The sequence below is a fragment of the Chaetodon auriga genome, chromosome 11, assembly GCF_051107435.1.
Source record: "Chaetodon auriga isolate fChaAug3 chromosome 11, fChaAug3.hap1, whole genome shotgun sequence".
In the NCBI taxonomy this organism is placed as follows: Eukaryota; Metazoa; Chordata; class Actinopteri; order Chaetodontiformes; family Chaetodontidae; genus Chaetodon; species Chaetodon auriga.
Genome location: NC_135084.1, coordinates 8485253 through 8506285, shown reverse-complemented (window position 1 = coordinate 8506285; position 21033 = coordinate 8485253). Strand labels below are relative to the sequence as shown.

The 21033-nt window shown below is 42.7% G+C and overlaps 1 protein-coding gene across 1 annotated transcript in view; it reads left to right on the top strand.

Annotated features, from left to right (window-relative positions):
• The window catches only part of cdh23 (cadherin-related 23), a 139491-nt gene that overhangs the window by 73354 nt on the left and 45104 nt on the right, over positions 1-21033 (top strand). The window contains exons 11-17 of the mRNA XM_076743002.1: positions 557-715; positions 13206-13270; positions 13916-14153; positions 16072-16177; positions 16373-16500; positions 19628-19700; positions 20644-20760. Coding sequence (XP_076599117.1) covers positions 557-715; positions 13206-13270; positions 13916-14153; positions 16072-16177; positions 16373-16500; positions 19628-19700; positions 20644-20760 — 886 coding nt within the window. The remainder of the gene's footprint in view (positions 1-556; positions 716-13205; positions 13271-13915; positions 14154-16071; positions 16178-16372; positions 16501-19627; positions 19701-20643; positions 20761-21033) is intronic.

Below are 21033 nucleotides of genomic sequence, written 5' to 3'. Positions count from 1 at the left end.
TTTTGTAAAGAGATACAAAGTGGAGTATGAGAAGGCAATCTTCTTTTGATGACCTAACACTGAATAGTTGGAGACAAAGCAGCTACGTTGTCCCTCTTTGAGAATGCCCTTCACTGAACCCAGGACCAGGACTGATTTCTAGGCAACATGACTGCATGTAGCTTCATTATGTTTCTTCCAACTTGTTTTTATTTGTTTGGACACAAGGCTCAGTTGGACTGGGGCTATATCACTTTCTCAACACTGCAGACTTGTTTGAACAGTGAAATTGGTATTTCGTCACCTCAATTTACCTCTGAGCCGTTTACAGAACCAGAGGGTGCCCCGGTCTGTGTACAATCCAAGATCTCCGAATCTTAACCAAGTCAGTTCTTTACGACTGTAACTTTGGCACAATATCTAATTCTGCTCAGAATTTTTAGGATGGCACCGAAAAATGCGATAAATCAGTGAAACTAATGCTGAACCTGTACAGTTTGTTCCCGAACTGAACTGCAGTATCTAAGGCTATCTTTAAATCTTCACTGTAAACGTATTCCTTGTTGTCTGTCCTCAGCTTTATGCCAATGAGTCCATGTCCGACCATGTGGGTTTTGCTCGTGTCTTTATTGAGCTGATCAATGAGAATGATAACCGGCCCATCTTCAGCAGACCGCTCTACAACATCAGCCTTCCTGAAAACACACCGCCTGGCACCTCACTGTTACGCATCCTGGTGAGTATCGTAGCTGAGAATGACTCGCAGAGTGGATTCTTGTGATTTATTCCTCAGGAGAAATTGAGCAAGAATCCAAATAGATTACAATAAAACCTGACTTGTACAAGTAGCTTTTATTTGGGATGTTTTATAGGGAATGAAGTCTTGGCTTGTTTGTGTACCACATGTGACCCGGTACTCTCTTGAGTCTTCACCATATGATTTGTTATTCATGGTGACTGAAGCTACGCTGCCTCAGACAAAAGCACAAATAAACACAAATGAAAAAGCTGCTCATCTGTATTGATAGCATCATTTAGATGTTCAGAACAACATGTGACTCAACTGTGGCTTGGTCTTAACCCCTGTTTCATCACATAATTATGCAAATGTGCTGAAAAGTAGGTTTAAATATTTGCTGCCAATAGTGACTTTCACTTAGGTAAAAGAGGTTGAATCAACCACAATATAGTCAAAAAGTCATCATTTCACGGTTAATATCATTTCTTTAGGATAGTCCAGTAGCGTAATCGCTTGCTTTGTGTGTAAGTATAGAGAGTCATTTTTGCAGGATTCAAGAGATTGCCCTTAAGTCGCTGCTCATAGCTCAGACATAGTTTCCCTCAAACTTATTGGCTCGTTTTGAAAAATGAAACACATTATAGCATTACAGAAACGTCTGGATAACTGGATTACTATTATCAGAGGATCTTAAAATAACTTACTTTTCATACTGGATTAATTTTACAGGTGTCGATAATAATGTCAGGACCACCTCCATTAAGACTAATCCAATTACTTTAGGAATTATTTTCAGAAATGATGTTGTACTTTTCATTCCCTCCAGGTCTGTTAGCCTTCGTTTAATTTCTCACAGCTGAAGTGTCCTTGAGGCCGCTCCGCCTCATCTCGACTGCTGCTACAGAGCACGGTTCAGCCTCAGCTGCTGACCTGACCAGCAGCCATTACTTTTCTAAACCGTTATTTAACCAGATGTAAGTCTCATTGAGATTAACAATCTGTTTCTCAACAGTGTCCTGACCAAGACTGGCAGCGGAACAATCACACGATTGCACACATAAAACAAATAAAACAATTTGATAAGAAGATTCATAAAAATGTCAAAAAACCAAAATCAACATACAAAACATCTACAGCTAGATGTCTTTGTTTCCAAGTCATTTAGAATCTCTTTAAATGAAGCCAGTAAGACCAGTTCACAAAGACTCAGGTACTGGGAAACAACGTAAAGGAAACATGGTGCACTGAATTTGATGAATTTGACCTTAGTGTTTAACAGAGTGTTGAGCAATGGCAAACGTTAATTCTGAAATACTATGAGTTTGAGTCGAGCACAGAGGCTCTGCTCTCTGGTTGTGTCTGTGTTTTTCTTGCGGTTTGTTTGTAAAACACATGGCCAGCGGTGATGCTCAGCGGATTGTGAGCTGTGGTTTCCACTGGCCTCCTTGGCTATCGCTGTGTCTCTGGAACAGGCACAGCGGACAGGCCGGGTGTCTGCAGTGCGGGCTGCCCCTCCACACACACCCAATCTGGAAAAGCATTAGACGCAGCCATGACAAACGTTACCTGATTTTATTGGCAGCACGGTGCAGTTTGTTTTGACAGCAGAATGCCGAATGGCCCTGCAGTATGAGTCCAGACCTGGAGCTTAGTTTGGGTCCAGCAAGCAGTTTCCATGGGAACGCAACCATCAAGACTTTCATCATATGAAAGTGGGCGTGGTTTCACCTAAAGTAGGCTGGAAAAATGGTAGGCGCAACCCAAACATACGAAGAATAATGATGAGTAAGGGCTTTGAAATTTGTAATAAATCTCAGCGCTCCTTGGTAGACAGTACCCAGCGTGTTGGCATTGCAAAGATGCATGCATGTACATATGCATGCATATACATTAACCAGATCCCCCAAAAATCCCTAACCATCTCTCCAAAGCTCTGCATTATTATTCATTACCAGTCATTCCTGTGACAGAACGCCCACAATCCACTAGATACAAGTGCAAAAAGCACAGTGTGAAAATCAATAGTGTTTATAGACTGGGTGCTCATGAAATGGAGATTGCCGGGGCAGTCTAATACCCGATAAGTCTGGTTGATGTTGGCCTCGTGCTGGAGCGTGCGGCCCGCCGTGGAATCCTGATTGCTGGCTGTAGAGAGTGAATAGGCTGTAAATAGAATGAGATGTGACGGCTCTCTGTGAGGACTGCACTGGCATGGATGGCAGCCCCCGTATATATATATACACTGTTAGATGAGGTTTTCGATATTCTGACCTGCCCTCACACACACAAACACACACACAAACACACACACTAGTGGCATTCAAGCCGTCTGAGGCACCACTGGAGACAAAACACATGAACAGATTAAACAGATGTTGCCAACAGTCAATTGGCTTTGTTCCGAGGCTGAGAAACACAAATAGACACACACACACATCCCCATACATGACCTATATATAGATATAGATATATATGTATCTATATATGCACACACACACACACACACACACAGACGAAAGGTCTCCCTTGGCTAAAACCAAAGTCATTGGTCATTGTAGGCCTTCTCCCATTTATTATCCCATCCGATTACTATTTACTACGTGTGGTTGTGTGTGTGCTCAGTAATGTGTTTGCATAGACTGTTTACATATGTGAGTGTCATAATTTAGTTCATTAGTAATTTAGACAAAATGTTGTAACGGCTGTAATCCAATTAAAATAGCGGAGACTGTTTATTTATATGCTGCAGTCTGATCAAACAAGCCCCTCTTGTTGTTTGCGTGAATAATGAGGTATTTATTTTGGAATGGACACTGCATCTGTGTATTGCATAAAAGAAGTTAGAAAAAGTGCAGCACAGGAAGAAGTTACATCCATTAAAGTACTTGTTCTCCGCCACCTATTGTTCAGGCAGAAGTGGGATTGGAAGTGGAGAAATGATGAAGAGGTGATGTCCTTAAATGTAATAGTTAAATTTCTCGGACTATATTTGAAGCGTAGACTACCTACAGAAATGTAAAAGAAGCCCTGATTACGTACAGCCTTGTGCTAGAACACTTCTCAACCCACTCCATGAGTCAGTACCAGGTAAAATAATAACTTAATCTGTCCATCACCTCACAGAAAAGCGTTTTGAATTGAAATGTTAATTGTGCTAAAATGAATGCATGAGACCCCTAAGAGCTGGTTCTGTTATTACAGAACTCTACTTTTGTACTTAACTCAAACGCATTTTATTCTGAACTTTATATTACAGCTCTCTGTACCTGTGCTTTTAAGTGTCATTTGATTTGTTCACCATACGGCCACCTTTTCGTTTTTCTGCTTCCTTGCGTACCTGTCTCACTCATTCTCTTCCAGCAGCTCAAACTGTGCTTGTCTCAGTGAAATGAACAACTCAAGGCATTACAAAATAAGCAGATTGTCAGGCTGAGACTAGCCTCTCGGTGCTCTCTGTCTGATGGCTGTGAGGTGCAACAGATGGTGGTCAAATTATGTTTTAGCACCAAAAGGGAAGACAAGTCTTTTACTCTTAATCTCTCAAGGTGGCTTGGCCAGCACTCCTCGATATATATACCACTCACACAGGCACACCATTGAATTAAGTGAAGGAACAGTCAGACATTTTGGGAAATATGTTTATTTGCTTTCTTGCTGAGAGTTAGATTAGAAGACTGATAGCACTTACATGTCAGTGCATTAAGATGGAGCCAGGAGCAGATTAGCTAATTTTAGCATAAAGACTGGAAGCAGGGACAAACAACCTGACAGTTGTGACGTCAGGAATTGAAATGAATTGTAGAAAATGTGTAGTTGAGGCAGTTTTTCTGTCAATCCTAGATTATGGTGCTGTAATCTACAGACATGCTGCTGCCTCCACTCTCAATCCCCGAGACTCCGTTGATCATAATGGCCTAGAGATCGCTACGACATTCAGAATTGCATTCTGCATTACAATGTTGGCACAGAGGCGTAAAAACATATCTTTTCATCCATAAATCCCTTACTGGACATTCACCACCCTATATACAGAAACATCTATGCTGGACTAAACCACAGGACCCTACCAAACTCATTGTACTTACTCTCTTATATTTCACATTTGGTCAGATTGGTGACACTAATCTTGGGTGTTCACCTTGAAACTGTGCTGATTGAAGATGTGTGAACCGTCCGCTTTTACAATTAGTAGCTTCTTTGCTTGCTTCTTCTCTCATTTAACTCTGAGAAAGAAAAAAATTGTGCTGAACTATTCCTTTCAATAGGGTTGGAGATAACCTTTGTAATGGTCGCGTATGTGTATGCCAAAATATTGTAGCATAGAAGATATGTTTAATGATTTTTAAGAGACAGGACTAGCTCACAGAATAGCTGTGATGAAAGCGATGAGAGAATTTCATCCTGGGCAGTAAGTCAACAGTATTGAAAAGGTAATTTTAGAGCACAATGGTAACATCTGTGGATTAGTTTTAGAGAATTCCCCCTTTGACTTGGACAAGAAAGGCCTATTTGTTTGTACATTGCTGTTTTTGAAGAACTTCTTCACATCACAGCTTCATTTGAGAGTATTTTCAGTAATGAAAACTCATCTACTATGCACCCGTAGATCAAGTAATTTAAGTGCAGACAGATGGGTAAATTACCCTCGTAAGGCAGCCTGGACCTCCATGTTTTTAGTACCAACAATAGCTGAAAGAGTCATCAAAGTAAGTTGTATCCCCTGCTATCACAGTAGCTCTGAGACTGATGAGTTTGTCCCACAGTGAAGCAGTTATTTTCAAGTGCTGGCACATTTCCGTTTGCAAAGCGCAAAAGTGCTTCTGCATTTGTGCAGTGTATCAATAATGTGGTGGATGTGGGTTGTATGTAAACAGGGTGGGATCTGGATGATGTTTGGATAATACTTTATACCTATGCTAATTGAAATTATGCATGCTGGTTCCCAGTTGTTTTTTAAAAAAACTGGCAATCTGATAATATAATTGAAATGCTTTGTTTAGGTTAATATTCATAGCTTATCTGATCAAAGCTTATGTACAATGTTAGTCAATGCATTACTCAGTGCCCGCTCCCACTTCCCTGTGGACACTTGTGCTTAACATTGGACCACACACATATATACACACACACACACACACACACAGGCAGTGGCTGTTTAATATTTATGGTCTGCAGCATTACTTATCATTATAAATATTTATTGTGATTTACTCTTTTGTCTGGGTGCTTTTCTCTCTCACTCTCTCTTCCTGTCTCTTCCTTACCCTGGAGACTTAAGACACCAGCAGCTGTTCGTATCAGTGGAATCACTCTGATTTTCTCTCCTTGGCTTTCAGAGAATTTGCCTTCTTTCATTTTGTATTTATTGTATGCCCTCAGTTATTGTTGTTTTTCCCCTTTCTCTGTTTTACCATTAAATTGCTAATGGTTTTCAGGTGTCGCATTGATTCACTCTATGGTTCCCTGTCTGTTTCTGCTTAGATTACACTCTCTAGCTCTTCCTACCCATCAGGCTCTACCTCGAGGATATGTATATATTTGTTGAGGATATGTGCAGGTCTAATTGCATACAGACGTACAGTTAACCTGCAGCATCCCTTCTTCTTATAGTTGGTCTTGCTTTTATAGAATATTTCAGAAGCAACTTTTTCTTGGGTTAGGGTCTTCTATGTCTTCCACCAGTGCCATGCTATGTGTGTTATGGGCTCCATGCAGATGCTGTGTGTTTGAGGGCTAAGGCAAAATGATAAATGCTGCACACAGAAGGTTATAAATTATAGAGTGGAGGATGCTCCGCTACCTCCACTGTTTAGACAGGCTTTTATAGGGTAATAGTCACAACAGTAATTATAATTCATTATTGTAATAAAGGGGGTGAGGCTCGGCTCTCTCCTACATGTGGTAGCTCTCAGCATCACTGTTAAAATGAGGCCCTTATCATGGGTGTTCTGACATGGTGAGACAGGGTGTGAATGGGTGTGCAGGGCAGAGGATGAATGCTGACGTTAGTGAAAAGTCTGAACTTTCCCAGAAATTGCCAAATTTAGCTGAGAATGAAGTTGAGGAGAGGAGTGGAGTCTCCATCGGCTCACTTCTTTAGTCATCTGTTAATCTATTCACAGACAATACTGCTAAAAAAAAAAAAAATGATAAAATGCACTTCACCACTGTTGCAGCGTTTAAAGAAATGCAGAAGGTGTGTGCTACAATTACAGATTAAACAACAAGGGCTGCAACTATTGATTGTTTTCCCTGTCAATTAATCTGTGTTGTAAAGCTTTAGCTTCAGCCTACACCTGTTCGGACTGCAGGAATCTTAACCTTGAGTTATTGTGCTGTATTGTTTTTTAACTGCCTTTTTTCTTTTTTTCTTGCCATGTTTCTTGCCTTATTGTCACTATTATTGATTGCACACTGAAAAAAAATTCCAGTGTAGAAAAAATCAATCAGCAGATTATTTTCTCAGTTAATTGATGAGTCCTTTGGTCCATAAAACGTCAGAAAATAGAAAAATGTCCATCACAGTTTCCAAGATGAGGTCTTCAAGTTGTTTGTTTTTTGTGACCAGAAGTTCAAAACCCCAAATGTATTCAATTTACATTGATTCAAAACATATAAAAGCGGAAAACCATCACAGTATCACCACTGGGAAACTAAAACCGAGCCGTCTTCACTACTGCCTGTCCACTCTCTGTGATTGTGTCGTTTACTGACCTCCAGCCCTGCCCCATCAACACTTAATTCACAGATACTGTGCACATCCACACGTGCCTTCTGTTTCCTCCCCTTATAATCAGTGTGTGTCTGTGGTATACTTTTCACTCTTTATCATTCTGTACATCCTCTCTTTACTTGTGCTAATCTCATTCTTTCATCGAGGACAGAGACGGAGAGAGAGAGAGAGAGAAAGAGAGGGGGAGGACCAAGGCCTGTCGGCAAAGTGAAGCTGCCAACCACAGAGCTCTGCATTAAGCCTTTTCACTGGCAGCTCAAACTGTCTCCAGCTTATGCCCACAATATAGTCCTCTCTCTTTCTCTCTCTCACTCTCTTTATTTCTTATTCCAGAGGTAACAGCTGCCTTTTCCAGTGGTTCACATTTGGTTGTAATCATTATATAGTGGCTTTGGGTGTATGCATGCAAGCAGCACAGTTTATCTCGAAAGCTGACACGGTATCCTTTGAAGACATCCACTCCACTTAGTCAGAGTCTTCTTATACAAAAGCATACATTGTTTAAAAGGATGTGTTACAGTTGTATGTCTCTGTCTCACTGTTATCTCGGTGGTCAGGAGATAATAGAAACAGGCTGTTCAATCCTCTCGGCAGGCAGCAGTCGCTGTGAGCACCCCCACCTGCTCGTTAATGTTTTAGAGAAATAAAGCAGTCGTAAACGTACGCTCGCCATCACCATTACACTAAAGTGTCCGCAGTAAAAACACACAGAGCTCCCATCAACCCCCGCAGGTGCACCAGGTCACAGCTGGGGGACTGGCGAGAAATGCGGTTGGTCCTCGTTTGCTCCAGGCAGGTGAAGCATTTTGCATCTTGTCTCCGCTGAAGTGGTCTTAGTTTTCCGTCACTTCGTCACACAGCTTCAGCTGCTCATGAATGCGCAAAATCAAGGAGAATATATAAATTCCCTCATTAGTTGAGTCACAGGACTGTTGAGCGAGAAGCTGTTCAAAACATGTGATCATTAATTGGACACATCTCGCCCCAGCTCCAGAGTTTCTGTGCTTTTTCCAGGTTACTGCTCTGCTCCGAGTCTCGCTCTGTACTATTGATCAGAGATACAAACAGGCTCTACACAGTCCCATGGCAGTTTCTGTACACACAAACAGACACCAAGAAGGTTACTGAGAAGAGAGGGAATGCAAACACCATAAAAAGCAAAGTTTTCAGTCTTTCATTCACCACCTCCTTTCAGCCATACCTTCAGTTGTGGCCAGTATGAAGAAGAGGAACAATTATAGTGACCAATGGCTGCATTAATGTACATACAGGCGTGTGAGTATTGTTTGAAGACTGACTTGAAAAATGTGAGCCTGTCGTTCAAAGTACAACAAAGCTCTTTTCTTTGTTTTCTTACTGATGATTATCAAGCAGACATGATTTGGAGAAAGTGAGTCTCGATGCCTGACTGTTGTAAGCTTTGATGTACAGTCTGATAGGCTGCATTTGATTCCCATGGTGCCTGTGAGTGCTGTGGGAGCCGCAAAGTTCCACGCTGCTGATCCACAGGCACTTCATTTTGCTGAGAGGATGTACTGCTGTGCAGAAGTATACAGCGTGGAATGTGTCACGTGACCAAGATTCTGCTTTGTGCGTCTCGCACACCCATACGGTGCAATATGCAAAGTGTTAACACGGAGGGGGGCTCATTTAAAAATAGCTGTTCACTGTATCCCACTTGTACAGCATTTGTGAAGATTGATCTATGATCGTGTTATGGATACAGAAAATGTGAGAGAGAGAGACACAGAGCCTTTAAAGAAGTGGAACTAACCAGAGCTGAGGAACCAAAGCTGAGAAAGATAACCTGACAACCGTGTCTTCATCATTGTCTCCCTGACAATGATTGTCAGAAAACCGGACATCTTCACTGTTGTGTTGGTGTATGTGTGCATGTGTGGGTGTATGTTTGTTATCTGCTCTTTGTGGTTGTGTTTAGGCGTGCAACACTGAGACAGAAGAGGTTGTCTGTGTTTGCACTGGGGGTCATCTCTATTTTGACAGCAGGCTTCGACAGCCAGTAATTGGTTTCCTTTTCCATGCCTCTCAAAGCTCCCACAGAAAAAGCAATTTTAGGAGCCAATCAATTCAAATTCCAGCTCACTCAAGATAGAAAAGCCTGTGCAGCTTTAACCTCCTTTGCTGTCCATGAGATAGCTGGTCTGATAATCTGCTCCTGTACCCCCTTCAACCCAACCCCAGTTTACACACATACAGACACAAACACACACACACACACACACACACACACACACACACACACACACACACACACACTACCCCTGTCTGTCTGTCGCCCATGAGGGGAGGCTCTCATTTCCGCTTTCTCTTGAAAGCAATTGAGTGTGATAATAGGAGTTTATACTGTAAATGGTTGGGGTGCATATTTAACCCAAGACTGAATGAACCTGGAAACACAGTGCATCTCTGTCCATGTGTCTCCTTCTCACGTGCACACAAACATATGCACGCACGCACACACTATTCTTTACATTCAAAAACGCTCAGTACACGCATCCCGTCAAAACACACATACTGTCACACTTGCATTAACAGGCACGCAGGCGCACAAATGAGGGCACCGGTACACAGGTACACCCACATCCATACCAACACACACACACAGCTGTGTTTGCCTGCTGGCTTCACTCCTCTGAAGGGAAGAAACACATCATTTAACCAAACTGGTCAACTGAGAACTAATTTCTCTTTTGTAGTTACTGCCTGAGGACCCAGGGGTTTGCAGAGTTTATATTGGCAATCAGCAGCATACTGATTCTTTGTGCAGAAACTCCTTAACAACTTAGTTTGGATTTTGATCAGAACGCTGACTCTGATACCTCAGTGCCCAGCTGCTTAGCACAGGGGAGATTTATATCACTGCAGCCTGGGCCCAGTATTCATCTACCACACATACTGCCATTGTATCATCTCTGGACAACTTGACAGAAAGAGAATAGGTAATCAACCTGCAGGGTTTTACATCTTAGCCAATGGCAAGTATTTACAGCAATGTGCATCCTTCATACTTCTTTTGGTTTCTGCAACTTATTTCAGTTATTTTGGAGGCTCCCTATATTTGCTAATGACAAAACTGACAGAATGACACTGTCCATAGCAGGAGTCATGTCACGGTTATGTCATTCTTACTGACTCCCCTTCAAAGACAGTGGTACCAAGATGTGTCTTTTGAATCCATCAGCATGCAAACTATTTATCCCTATGAACCATCACAGTGCTTCGGATGCTTGTTGTAATTGTCAGTGAGGTTATTAGGCATATTAGTCAGCCCAGCTTAATTTCCATGTCATTTCGTTCCTCATTAAATCTTACTCTCACTCTCTCCCAGTGCGCCCCACCTCACCAACTTTTCCATCATGTCCAATTCCCCCACCAAAAAAGTTTAAACTACCATGGCAATGAAGGGCAAATGCATAATACCCTGGTGTCAAGGATTGGGGCCCATGGTGTTAAGTTAGAGCAAATCCCTGCACAAGCCAATCTCCACCATCCATCTGGTGCAAGCCTTCTGCGTCTAAAGTTGAAAGTCTTTGGCAAGTGGTTGGCAAAGTGACTGGGCCTCACAGTTATGGTGATTGTTTGGTGGGAGAAAGCAAGTGGTTCGGTGACTGATGGGGGGTGATGGCTATCATCTCTCTCTCTGTCTCTCTCTCTCTCTGTCTCTCTCTCTCTGTCTCTCGTCATGGCAAGAGGGGCTCGGCCGCAGAGGCAGAGGCAGTATTAGCTCCCAGGCTGAGCCCAGCTCCTGTCACTGCCGCGATAGCTGTCACGCTAACACCCCCACCGCTATCATTGGAGCACTTATGAGCCTGTCACTCACCTGGGAGAGAGGGAGCAAAGGAAGGGGGGAGGGGGGCATCAAGGAGGGAAGACTGTGCTGAGGGAGATATGTAGAGGAGAGGGGAGACAGTGGCGACGGAGGCGGAGCTCAGGAAGCAGGGAGGAAAGTGAGGTAAGAGAAAGAAAGATAAGGCAGGAGGGGGAGGGAGGGATGGGTAGGAATGCAAAAAGAGAGAGGAGGAGAAGCAGCTGAGTGGCATTAAATGATGAGGTCATCGAACACGACAGATGAAAACTCAAAGGTTAATACAAGAACCTGACTGGAGTCCCAAACACCTCACATGCATTTAGCATCTCCTTCTCTACTCGTTCAGCTGGATGCGCATCAGTGCACTTGACAACAAAGGGAGGACCATTTGGACATTAAAAAGAGACATTGATTCACCATCCAGGACAATGTGGTGGAAGCTCTCTGTGAAATTGTGAAATTACAGGCTTGAGCTAAACAGCATGATGTCATTTTTAGAAGGATGAAAAGCACATTGATAGTTGCAGCCGCTGTTCCATCTGTGAGAGGCATCATAGATGGGACAGACGCACACACACACACACACACACACACACACAAAATCATAAGTGCATTTAAAAAAGCACAGATATTTCCTAACATAGTCAAATGTGCACACACATCCACATTAAGAGCTGAAAAAAAAAGAAGAACCAAGTTCAGCATTGCCTAACACACATGTGTTTATACCCTGACATCAGATTCATATCATTCAACACACATGAACACACTCACTCCCTCACAGAGTATAAAGCACAAGCTCATGCAAAAAAGCATGGGGCCTACACACACACACACACACACACACACACGCATGCAGTCCTACATAATAGGGTCGGTATCAGGGCATCACTGAATCACAGTGACCAGCATCGTGGTTGACAGAGCAGGCTGCAGACACGTTCGAGTTTGGCCCTTCAACTGACTGCAGAGCCACTGAAGTGAAACTCTATTACAACAGCCTCTCCAGCCACGATCCATCAGTGCCGACACAACACCCTGTGTGTGTAGGTGCATGTGTGCACATACACACGGCCGTGCTTGCAAAGACAGATTGTGTTAATGTGGCGCTGTATCAAGTACAAGATTCCTGATAGTGTTGATCTTTATGTTGCATTTCTTTGACACCCCTTTTATTAGCAAAAATATGACGGCAGTTGTTGTTGCTTTTATGGTGGTGATGGGTGATGTGGATGAGGAAAATGTCTGTTTTCCCAGATTTTATCCAATAAACACCTCTGAAGTGTGGCTTGCATGTTTTAACATAAGTCATACAGTCATAGACAGCTGTTAGAGTGAGACATTTTGGAAACGATGATTTTATGCATCAAAAAGAGTTGTTATCCTCACACAAGCATGCACACACACGTACACACATACACAAACACAGGCACAAATGTGTGCTGAGGAATCATAACAGTGACATTAACATGAAATGGAAAAATCATTATTACTCTGTACTCAGTCACAGTCAGGAATTTGTGATTGTAACAAAATTACAATTTAGCTCCACTGATGGTGTCACAGCATTTTGCATCTTGCTCATTGTGTCTCTGGTACTCTAACAGGACGCCGTAGCTTCAATGCCTTCAGTTTTCACAATAGTGTTTAAAAAATGCTGCATCACATAATCTTGCACTTTAAAACTTGAATATGACTTGAGGAAGGGTCCTTTTTCCACATGACAACACATTTGCAAATGAGTCTTGAAAGAGAGTGAAAGATTTAACAGATACACGTGAAGCCAAACCCAAAGAAGTTGGGAAACAAAAAACAAAGTTCAGATGAGAAACTGAGCTGATGGACAACAGAAGCTCAATGTACAATAAAACTTTACAAGGAAGTAAAGCTGATTTTAAAAGTAAACTCCTTTTTCCTCTGTCCAGGCTACAGACGGAGATGCAGGCACATTTGGGATTGTGCGTTACTACTTCAGTGATGAGCCAGACCAGTAAGATGCAGCTACACACACACAGTCCATACAAACACACACTCAAACAGTCCATACAAACACACACTCAAACAGTCCACACAAACACACACTCAAACAGTCCACACAAAGACAGAATCACATCCATTTTTCATCTATCTGGCCACTTGTGAATGATTGTACTTTTTCTGCCACGCAGCCTCGCCAGAGACAGCTGAGTGACAATGATGTTTGGCATTTTTCATTACGTCTACTCTCTTCAGGCCACAAATTTACAGAGTCACACACACAGAAACACACATAATCCATTCATTCATTATCTTCGGTATCCAAAGAACACAATTAGCGTGGCTTCCTACTAAATTTGTTTCTCTGTTACTCTCACAGAGCAGCAGGTTTGTGTGAGAAAAACATCCAGACTGAGAAGATTTTCTCATTATAACAATATGGTTTTTTATTACCATAGCAACATACAAACTTATTTTGTTTAAACAAGGCACTTTTCTCAGTGCAAGAACATCCATGAAATGCAGCTGTTTTTATCTTCAGTTAACTTGGTTGATACAATTCTGAACAGCCATCATGAGATGAATTGCAATGTGCTTTTTACCATAAACCCTTAACCATTAAATCTTGCCTATGATTCCACCTGCTTGTCTCTTGCAGGTTTTCATTGGACGATGAGACGGGCTGGGTCATTCTGCGGGCCAATCTGGACTATGAGCTGATGCGGCGGTTCACGCTGACAGTGCTGGCGAGGGACGGCGGCGGGGAGGAGACGACAGGCAGGATCCGCGTCAATGTGCTGGATGTCAACGACAATGTGCCGATGTTCCAAAAGGAGGCGTATGTGGGCTCGCTGAGAGAGAACGAGCAGGCCGTCCAGCCGGTGGCACGAATCAGGGTGCGTCAAAACATGCATGTATACAATTTTGAAAGAGACGTATGAGGCCAAGAGTACAAGTGTCCCGTTTATAGCTGCTGTAAAACACCCTATAAACATACACCTGTGACCATCACTGATTTTAAATATTAATAAGCTAAACCAAAATCAATACTCTTAATGGTATTGTAGTGTTGCATAGCAGTTGTATGGCTGCAGCAAATGTTCTACATTGCTAGACCAAAAAATATTTATTTATTATCGATTGAAAATTCAATTATTCCTATATAAATTGTAAAATTCAGGTTGCCAGCAGAGAGTCGCAGTGAACTGGGGTGCGGTTCATTTAAAAGATGCAGACATGTAGGTGCAGCAAGCCTGTGCACTCAAGCAAAGATACCTGCAATAATACAGTGTGTACACATGCACACGTACAGCACATTCACATAAAACCTGCAACGGGAAGATCTCATCCTGACACAAATACCACCAGTCGTCACGCTCACTAGCCTTTGGTTTCACTGCCCTCCTCCTCTTTGTTCCTTGTTTCCTCTGTGTTACTATAATCATGCAGTTATGTGTTTGTGCGCACTGTATCCAAGAGGAGCAGGGCGGCCCGGTGTGTTGGCCATCAGTCACTGCCACACAAAAGGCAGAGGTACATGGGCACAATGGTAACTATTGGCTCAGCGTTTCCTTTGATTGCGCCCTCGAGAGAAAGGCTATTACGTCCCTTGTGGCAGTGGGTACAGCAGTGGCTTGCCCCGCCACAGTGCACTGTGTGGCGATTTGCCTTTCCATTGTGGGAGTTGAGCTGATGACTGAGCTCAACGCTTGGCTCACTGTGTTTGATTAGTCTGAGCTAACCTTAAACGCTGCTGATATTAATACGCTGCCCGAGAGGAACGGGGAAGCCAGTCGCACAGTTCTGTGTGTCAGCGATTTGCCCTGCAACCTACTCTATACACGCACACCCAAAAACACAAACACAGGCGCTACTCCGGAAAACAGCGAGAGAAGGAGGACAAAGACTGAAATAGATGGTAGCAGAGGATGTGTTGAGACTAAGAAAAGAGGGGCTTTTCTGCTGTTTGCTTCTTCCTTTTTCCAAAAAACGCCTGGGAGGTTTGTGCCACCTACTACAGTGCTTATGCTTTCTAGCAGCTAAACCTTTTTAAAAAATTTCTCTACACTTCTTATTCCTTTGCTTCCTTAGCCACTCATCTATTTGATTTGCTGCCCACAACTCCTCTTACCTTTGAGTGGTAAACGATCTAATATGAAACTATTTGTCGAAATTTGATATAGGAAGACAGTCTGGAGGAGAACAGCCACAGCTTAGGAAGTTGTGGGGGAAGAAAGGTATTGCTTACTCAACACTTTGGCATTAAATCAAAGAGTAGAGATATGCGTGTTGTGGAGAGATACAAGTAAGTGTTTTTGACAACCTGTCCAGCCTCTAGTGATGCCAGTGAGGCCTAGTAGACTCTCCTCACAGCCGGAGGACTCATGTTTAAGTTCCTGCCAACTTGAGAATAATGAGGGGGTGTCATCATTGTTGTTGATGTTTTTGTGGATTAGCCCTGCAAAGTATAGTTTCGTCTGTCCTCTTCCTGATTGGCTTGTCTTGGCTCGGTTGGTGTTCATCCAGTATTGACGCCTGCACCACTAATAGCCAGAATCAGCTTTAATCTGTCCAATAACATGCCATCACTAAGTGACAGCTTTCTGGCTGCACACATGTGCACAGGCTCACACGCACCCATGCTGCGCAAACATACACGTAGAAATATTAGCACTGTCTACTGCAGCATCTGTCCTGTCGCCTTGTCTCAATCACTCAGAACTTCTTCTCTCTGTGGACTTTTGACTGTCACTGAGGCATATGTTAAAGGCACTCCCGTCTCCCACTCTCACACCGCTGTCCGCCCACCCACAGGCAACAGATGAGGACTCTCCACCCAACAACTTCCTGACATACACCATCACTTCAGCCTCGGCCTTCCCCAGTTACTTCAGCATCATCATGGTGGAGGGCTACGCAGGTACGCTCACCTTGAGGAGGATGAAGCCACAATCTATAATATATATGTTTGTCTACACCTCTTTATGCTCATACACGTTTCAGTTTGTTGTGTTTCCATTTAACCCACACCTTTCCTAAGCTATGATGTTGCTGCTGGTCCCAAGTAAAAACACAAAACTCCACTTTCCTCCTCTCTCCCTCCTCCTTCCATCAGTGATCAGTGTGACCAGACCTCTGGACTACGAGCAAGTTCCCAATGGGATGATCTACTTGACAGTGATGGCCAAAGACGGGGGAAACCCAGCCCTCAACAGCACCGTCCCTGTCACAGTGGAGGTGATTGTAAGTACGACCCTGCAAAATGCACACTCTTCCAAATGTGGCAGCTGTCACTACTTGCGCGCACTGAACCTTGCAAGTTTTTTTTTTTTTTCTAAACATCCTGCAGTCCGCTTTCATGGTCCTCAACCAAGTGCAGAGGAAATCTAACTGTCCTCAAGATTTCACCAGAAACAGTCACAAGATCAGGGACATCAGCTGGTTGAGAAATGGATAAAAAAATAACATCAAATATTGTGAACAAAGGATGCAACTTGATCCTTTTCTATCTATTTAACTTCAGCTTGGGGTGTAATGGCATCTTCTTCATGTACATTAGTATTGCAGTTTTCTGTTGTCCATCTAGTTTGTGTCTTGTGAACTCTGTAAGCAGGGCTGCTGTTCAGTATCAGGTTTTTGTGTTCGATAACTGCAGTGACACCTTCTGCAGTTTCTTTCCTCCATATGTGGCGGCGTGTTTGTTTTTTGGCTCCAGAAAGGTACTTAAACAGTTAAAAACTTGTTTGTTTTTCTTCTCTCTCTTCGCTGAGCATCTTTTTAATTCACGCTTTTTTAACATATCTTCAAGCGTGGCATTTTTTTCCGACGGTATTTAATGACTCTCTTGGTACTGCGGCAGACACACCCTGTGACAAATTCCTCACAGTCTCCCCACGTTCAAAGGCACGGTCTCCAAACTTTTACAGAACTCTTTTCATTTAAGTTCCCCTCAGATGTGGCTCTGAAAAATGCAGAAATTTGCGAGAGGAGCTGTTACACCATGTGCACTGAAAGAAGACTAAGCCCTCTTGTATTTATCTAAATGTTGATCCAGTGTGTTACAGGTGTCTGCCAGCTCATGGTGGATCATTTCATATGTCTCCGACTTCACTAACATATTGGATTTCAGTATTTTCTCACTGTCTGAAACATCCTGAGTGGCATGTCTGACTACAGCATTGTTTGTGGTTTTATCACAGCCTGTGCAGCTATCTGAGCTTCCAGCTCTGCTGCTTTTGTCAGTCTTATCACTAAATGTCTTATTTTAAGGCACTGGAAGAAGTCACAGCCATGTACTCGCACACACAATGGATCAGAAAGACTTGAGAAAATAAGAAACTCTGCACAAGGTTCTGGGTCCTAATTCTACAAGATAATCCCACTGTTTCTGCTGCATGTCTTCCTGCGAACTAATTGTATTCATTTTTTTTTTTTTTGTAAATCTTTCTACTTCACATCATTTCTCTTGTCTCATGTGTAATAGACCATGTCATGCTGTCATCTACTGGCAGTCTCCCGTTACATGGTTCCATTTGTCACTTGCATAATGCTTTTCCATGGTTTTGAAGGTTTTCTGCGCTCGCTATAGCTTTCTAAACTCGGGTCTGACTGCGTTGATTTTGTCACATGACTTAGTCGAAGGGAGTGAGGAGATCACGTCGGCCTGAGATGTTTCGTTTGTAGTCACAGTTTGTGTTAACAACAACATGTTGACATGTTCATAGTAAGCTGAACAACAATTTTTACATGAATATCTTTTTGTTCTTTGCATATGATGAGGAATTGAAAATACCATTTGATCTTACGACACTGCATCTTTCTTATACTTTTCACTAATAGCAATAACATAACTATATCACTATAATATATTCCTGATTTTACCACCTGTCAGTCTTATTGAAGGCTCTAAATTTAAGAAGTCTAGTCCTCACTCACAATATATCAGAAATTGAAAAATAATAAAGCCATTAGATTCTGTGTGGTGTCATATTTCTCTGTTGCATAGTGAGAATCTTACTCTGCATTTTTATTAAGGTCCTGATGGAGTTCATCTAAACCATTCATAATGTAAATGTGGTGTACGTAGTGTACTATTCTGTGTAACAGACTGTGTCAGGGGTTAGCTTTTAAATCTGTTTCTGTATTTTTCCCTTGACTTTTGAATAGTAAACATGAAAGTTGATTTTGCTAAGATGCTATAAATACGGCGGTAAAAATATAATGAGCAACTAGAACTCATGTCTTCCCAACCCCACTGGCCCTTAAGCTCATTTCCCCTGACAGGCATCCATTATACACATCACTTTTTGTCATAAAAGAAGAGATGACAGAGTAGAATGGATGAATCCGGCTGGAGTATTCTTGCATATGCAAGGGACAGTAAGCATATCTATACACATCCTACACAAGGGAGAAATATTGTGTAAAGAATGAAGGAATCTATGCTGGAATGCAAAAACCAGCAGGGAGAGACACGCACAATGCTGTATTTCCTCTATGTCTCTCTGTCGCTCTCTCTCTGTCCTCCACAGTGTCGTGACTCACACCACAGGGGTTTATCAGTAGCTGGCAGCATCACGCACACACAATGCTTTGCACCAGTGTAACACAGAGCCCAGATAGATAATGGTGCCAGTGACTGTTGTTTAAGTGTTAACATTTCTCAGCAGCTCACACAGTGGGGAGCCTCTCTGCGAATAGCCACACAACTGGATGTGTTGGTGTGAAATAGAGACTAATTCAATGAGTGGGAGGTTGTGAGAAATATAAATGCTCCGGGAAAGCCCACGTGACAGTGGATGCGGCTCCATGTTGTAGTCATTCATTCCTGTCAAATTACAGGACTTGATTAGCCTTTGTTTTAGGCAATGTCATTAATAATAATGTTTTAAACGATTTTCTCGCCTATCACTGCAAATGCGTCTTCTGTTTAATATCCACCTCGGCTTTTGCATTATGCCGCTCTTTCCAGGTCTGGATTTCCTCACTCCTGCGGTTCTAAAGCAATGAATGCAATGAACAACACTGCACTGCCTGGCCGGGATTAGTTTAGCTTCTTGCATTTACTTTATCTATCTATGTGTATATATATATATATATATATATATATATATATATATAATATTAGATGACTGAAACAGAAGCCAGTGCAACTAAAAACAGTTTTGAAACCTTAAAACAAAGTGGTCCATGAAGATTTCAGTTTAGATCTTGTGCTCAGTGGCTTAATTTCCAATGTTAATCTCAGTGCTAATGTGTAATGACAGCTTCAAACCCTTTTTTAGTTCCCCCCTTTTTTTAGCACCATTTGCATTTTCTCATTGTTTGGCATGTTGATTTGAGCTGTTGTTGATGTTTATACCTCCTCCAGGATGAAAATGACAACCCACCCGAGTTCAGCAAGCCGTCCTATATCGTCAAAATCCCAGAGAACATTATTGCCGGTGAGTCAATTTATACATTTGGGGTTACAGTTTAGTTGCTAGAATGCATTTTCTAGACTGCTCAACCAACACAGCACTTAAACACTCCAAACAGCTCCAACACCGTGTGTAGCACATACGGTCACCTCTCACTTGAATTGCCTCGCTATTAGCATACTCAACAAATAGCTTTGCTTTCTTGGGGGTATGTTTTTTTTATGTTTTATTTTATTTGCGTCCTCTGGCCTCTACTGTCTTATTTGTTCTGATTTTGCATAATGTTTTTAAATGCTCAGCCAGAATGCAGGATATTGACTATTCAAGGCAAAATCACTGGCTGCTATATTCATTCTCATGCATGCATTCAGAAGACTCTTTTATCCCAGACAATAGATTAGTTTCCAGTCGCTAGAGGGAAATGAAATGTTTGAGCGCCCCTTTCTCTCTCTGAGTTCCAGCAGACGCTGGCCACTTTTTGTGTCTCGGCCCCGATTTGAAGGAGTGCACAGATGAGCGGCTTGGACCAGGGCTGAGGTTTAGGGGACTGTGGCTAAAGTGCTTGGCCCTGAGCTAGGGGCCTAAGGTTTGGGCTGCAAGGCTGAGCTCGGGGCTAGCCCTGCGGCTCTGTCTAGCCTATCATCCCCTGCCTGCCAGGGTATTGATCAGGCCTGTGCCAAGAATGGGCTGTGCCAAACAAGCTGATAATCCACTAATCCATAAACCCACTCACTGCCATGCCATCAGTTGAGCTGTGGACGGGGGCGGTGAAGAAATTAGTTCTCTGAATGCCATTTCAGTCTGTCTCTGCAGCTTGTCTCTCCGTGTCTGTCTTTCCTCTTTACTAGATTTCACATATTTTCCCCATAACTCTGTCTCTCCGCTCGTTTTTTCCTTCTCTCTCCCTCTCCGTGAGGTGTAACTTTCTTTCTGTCTTACTCCCTTCATCCCTCCCTCTCCCCCACAGGGGCGACCGTGCTGCTTGTGAATGCTACTGATTTGGACGCCTCGAGGGAGTTTGGCCAGGCCTCGCTCATCTACTCCCTGGAGGGCTCCTCTCAGTTCCGACTCAACTCGCGCTCAGGTGTGTGTGTGTGTGTGTGTGTGTGCGTGTGTGTGTGTGTGTGTGTGTGTGTGTGTGTGTGTGTGTGTGTGTGTGTGTATGTATGTGTGTGTGTGGCACATGTGCAAGTGTGTGTATTTTCTGAAAGTACACTTGTAATTGAGACAGTATATTTTTGAGCTCTGATTCTGTTTTTTATTTCAAATTAGGATTTTTGGGGATCATCCCGCTGTCATTTCATAGTTGGCCTGAAAATGACTGTATGCATCTGTGCTCGTTTAGATCTGTGTCTGT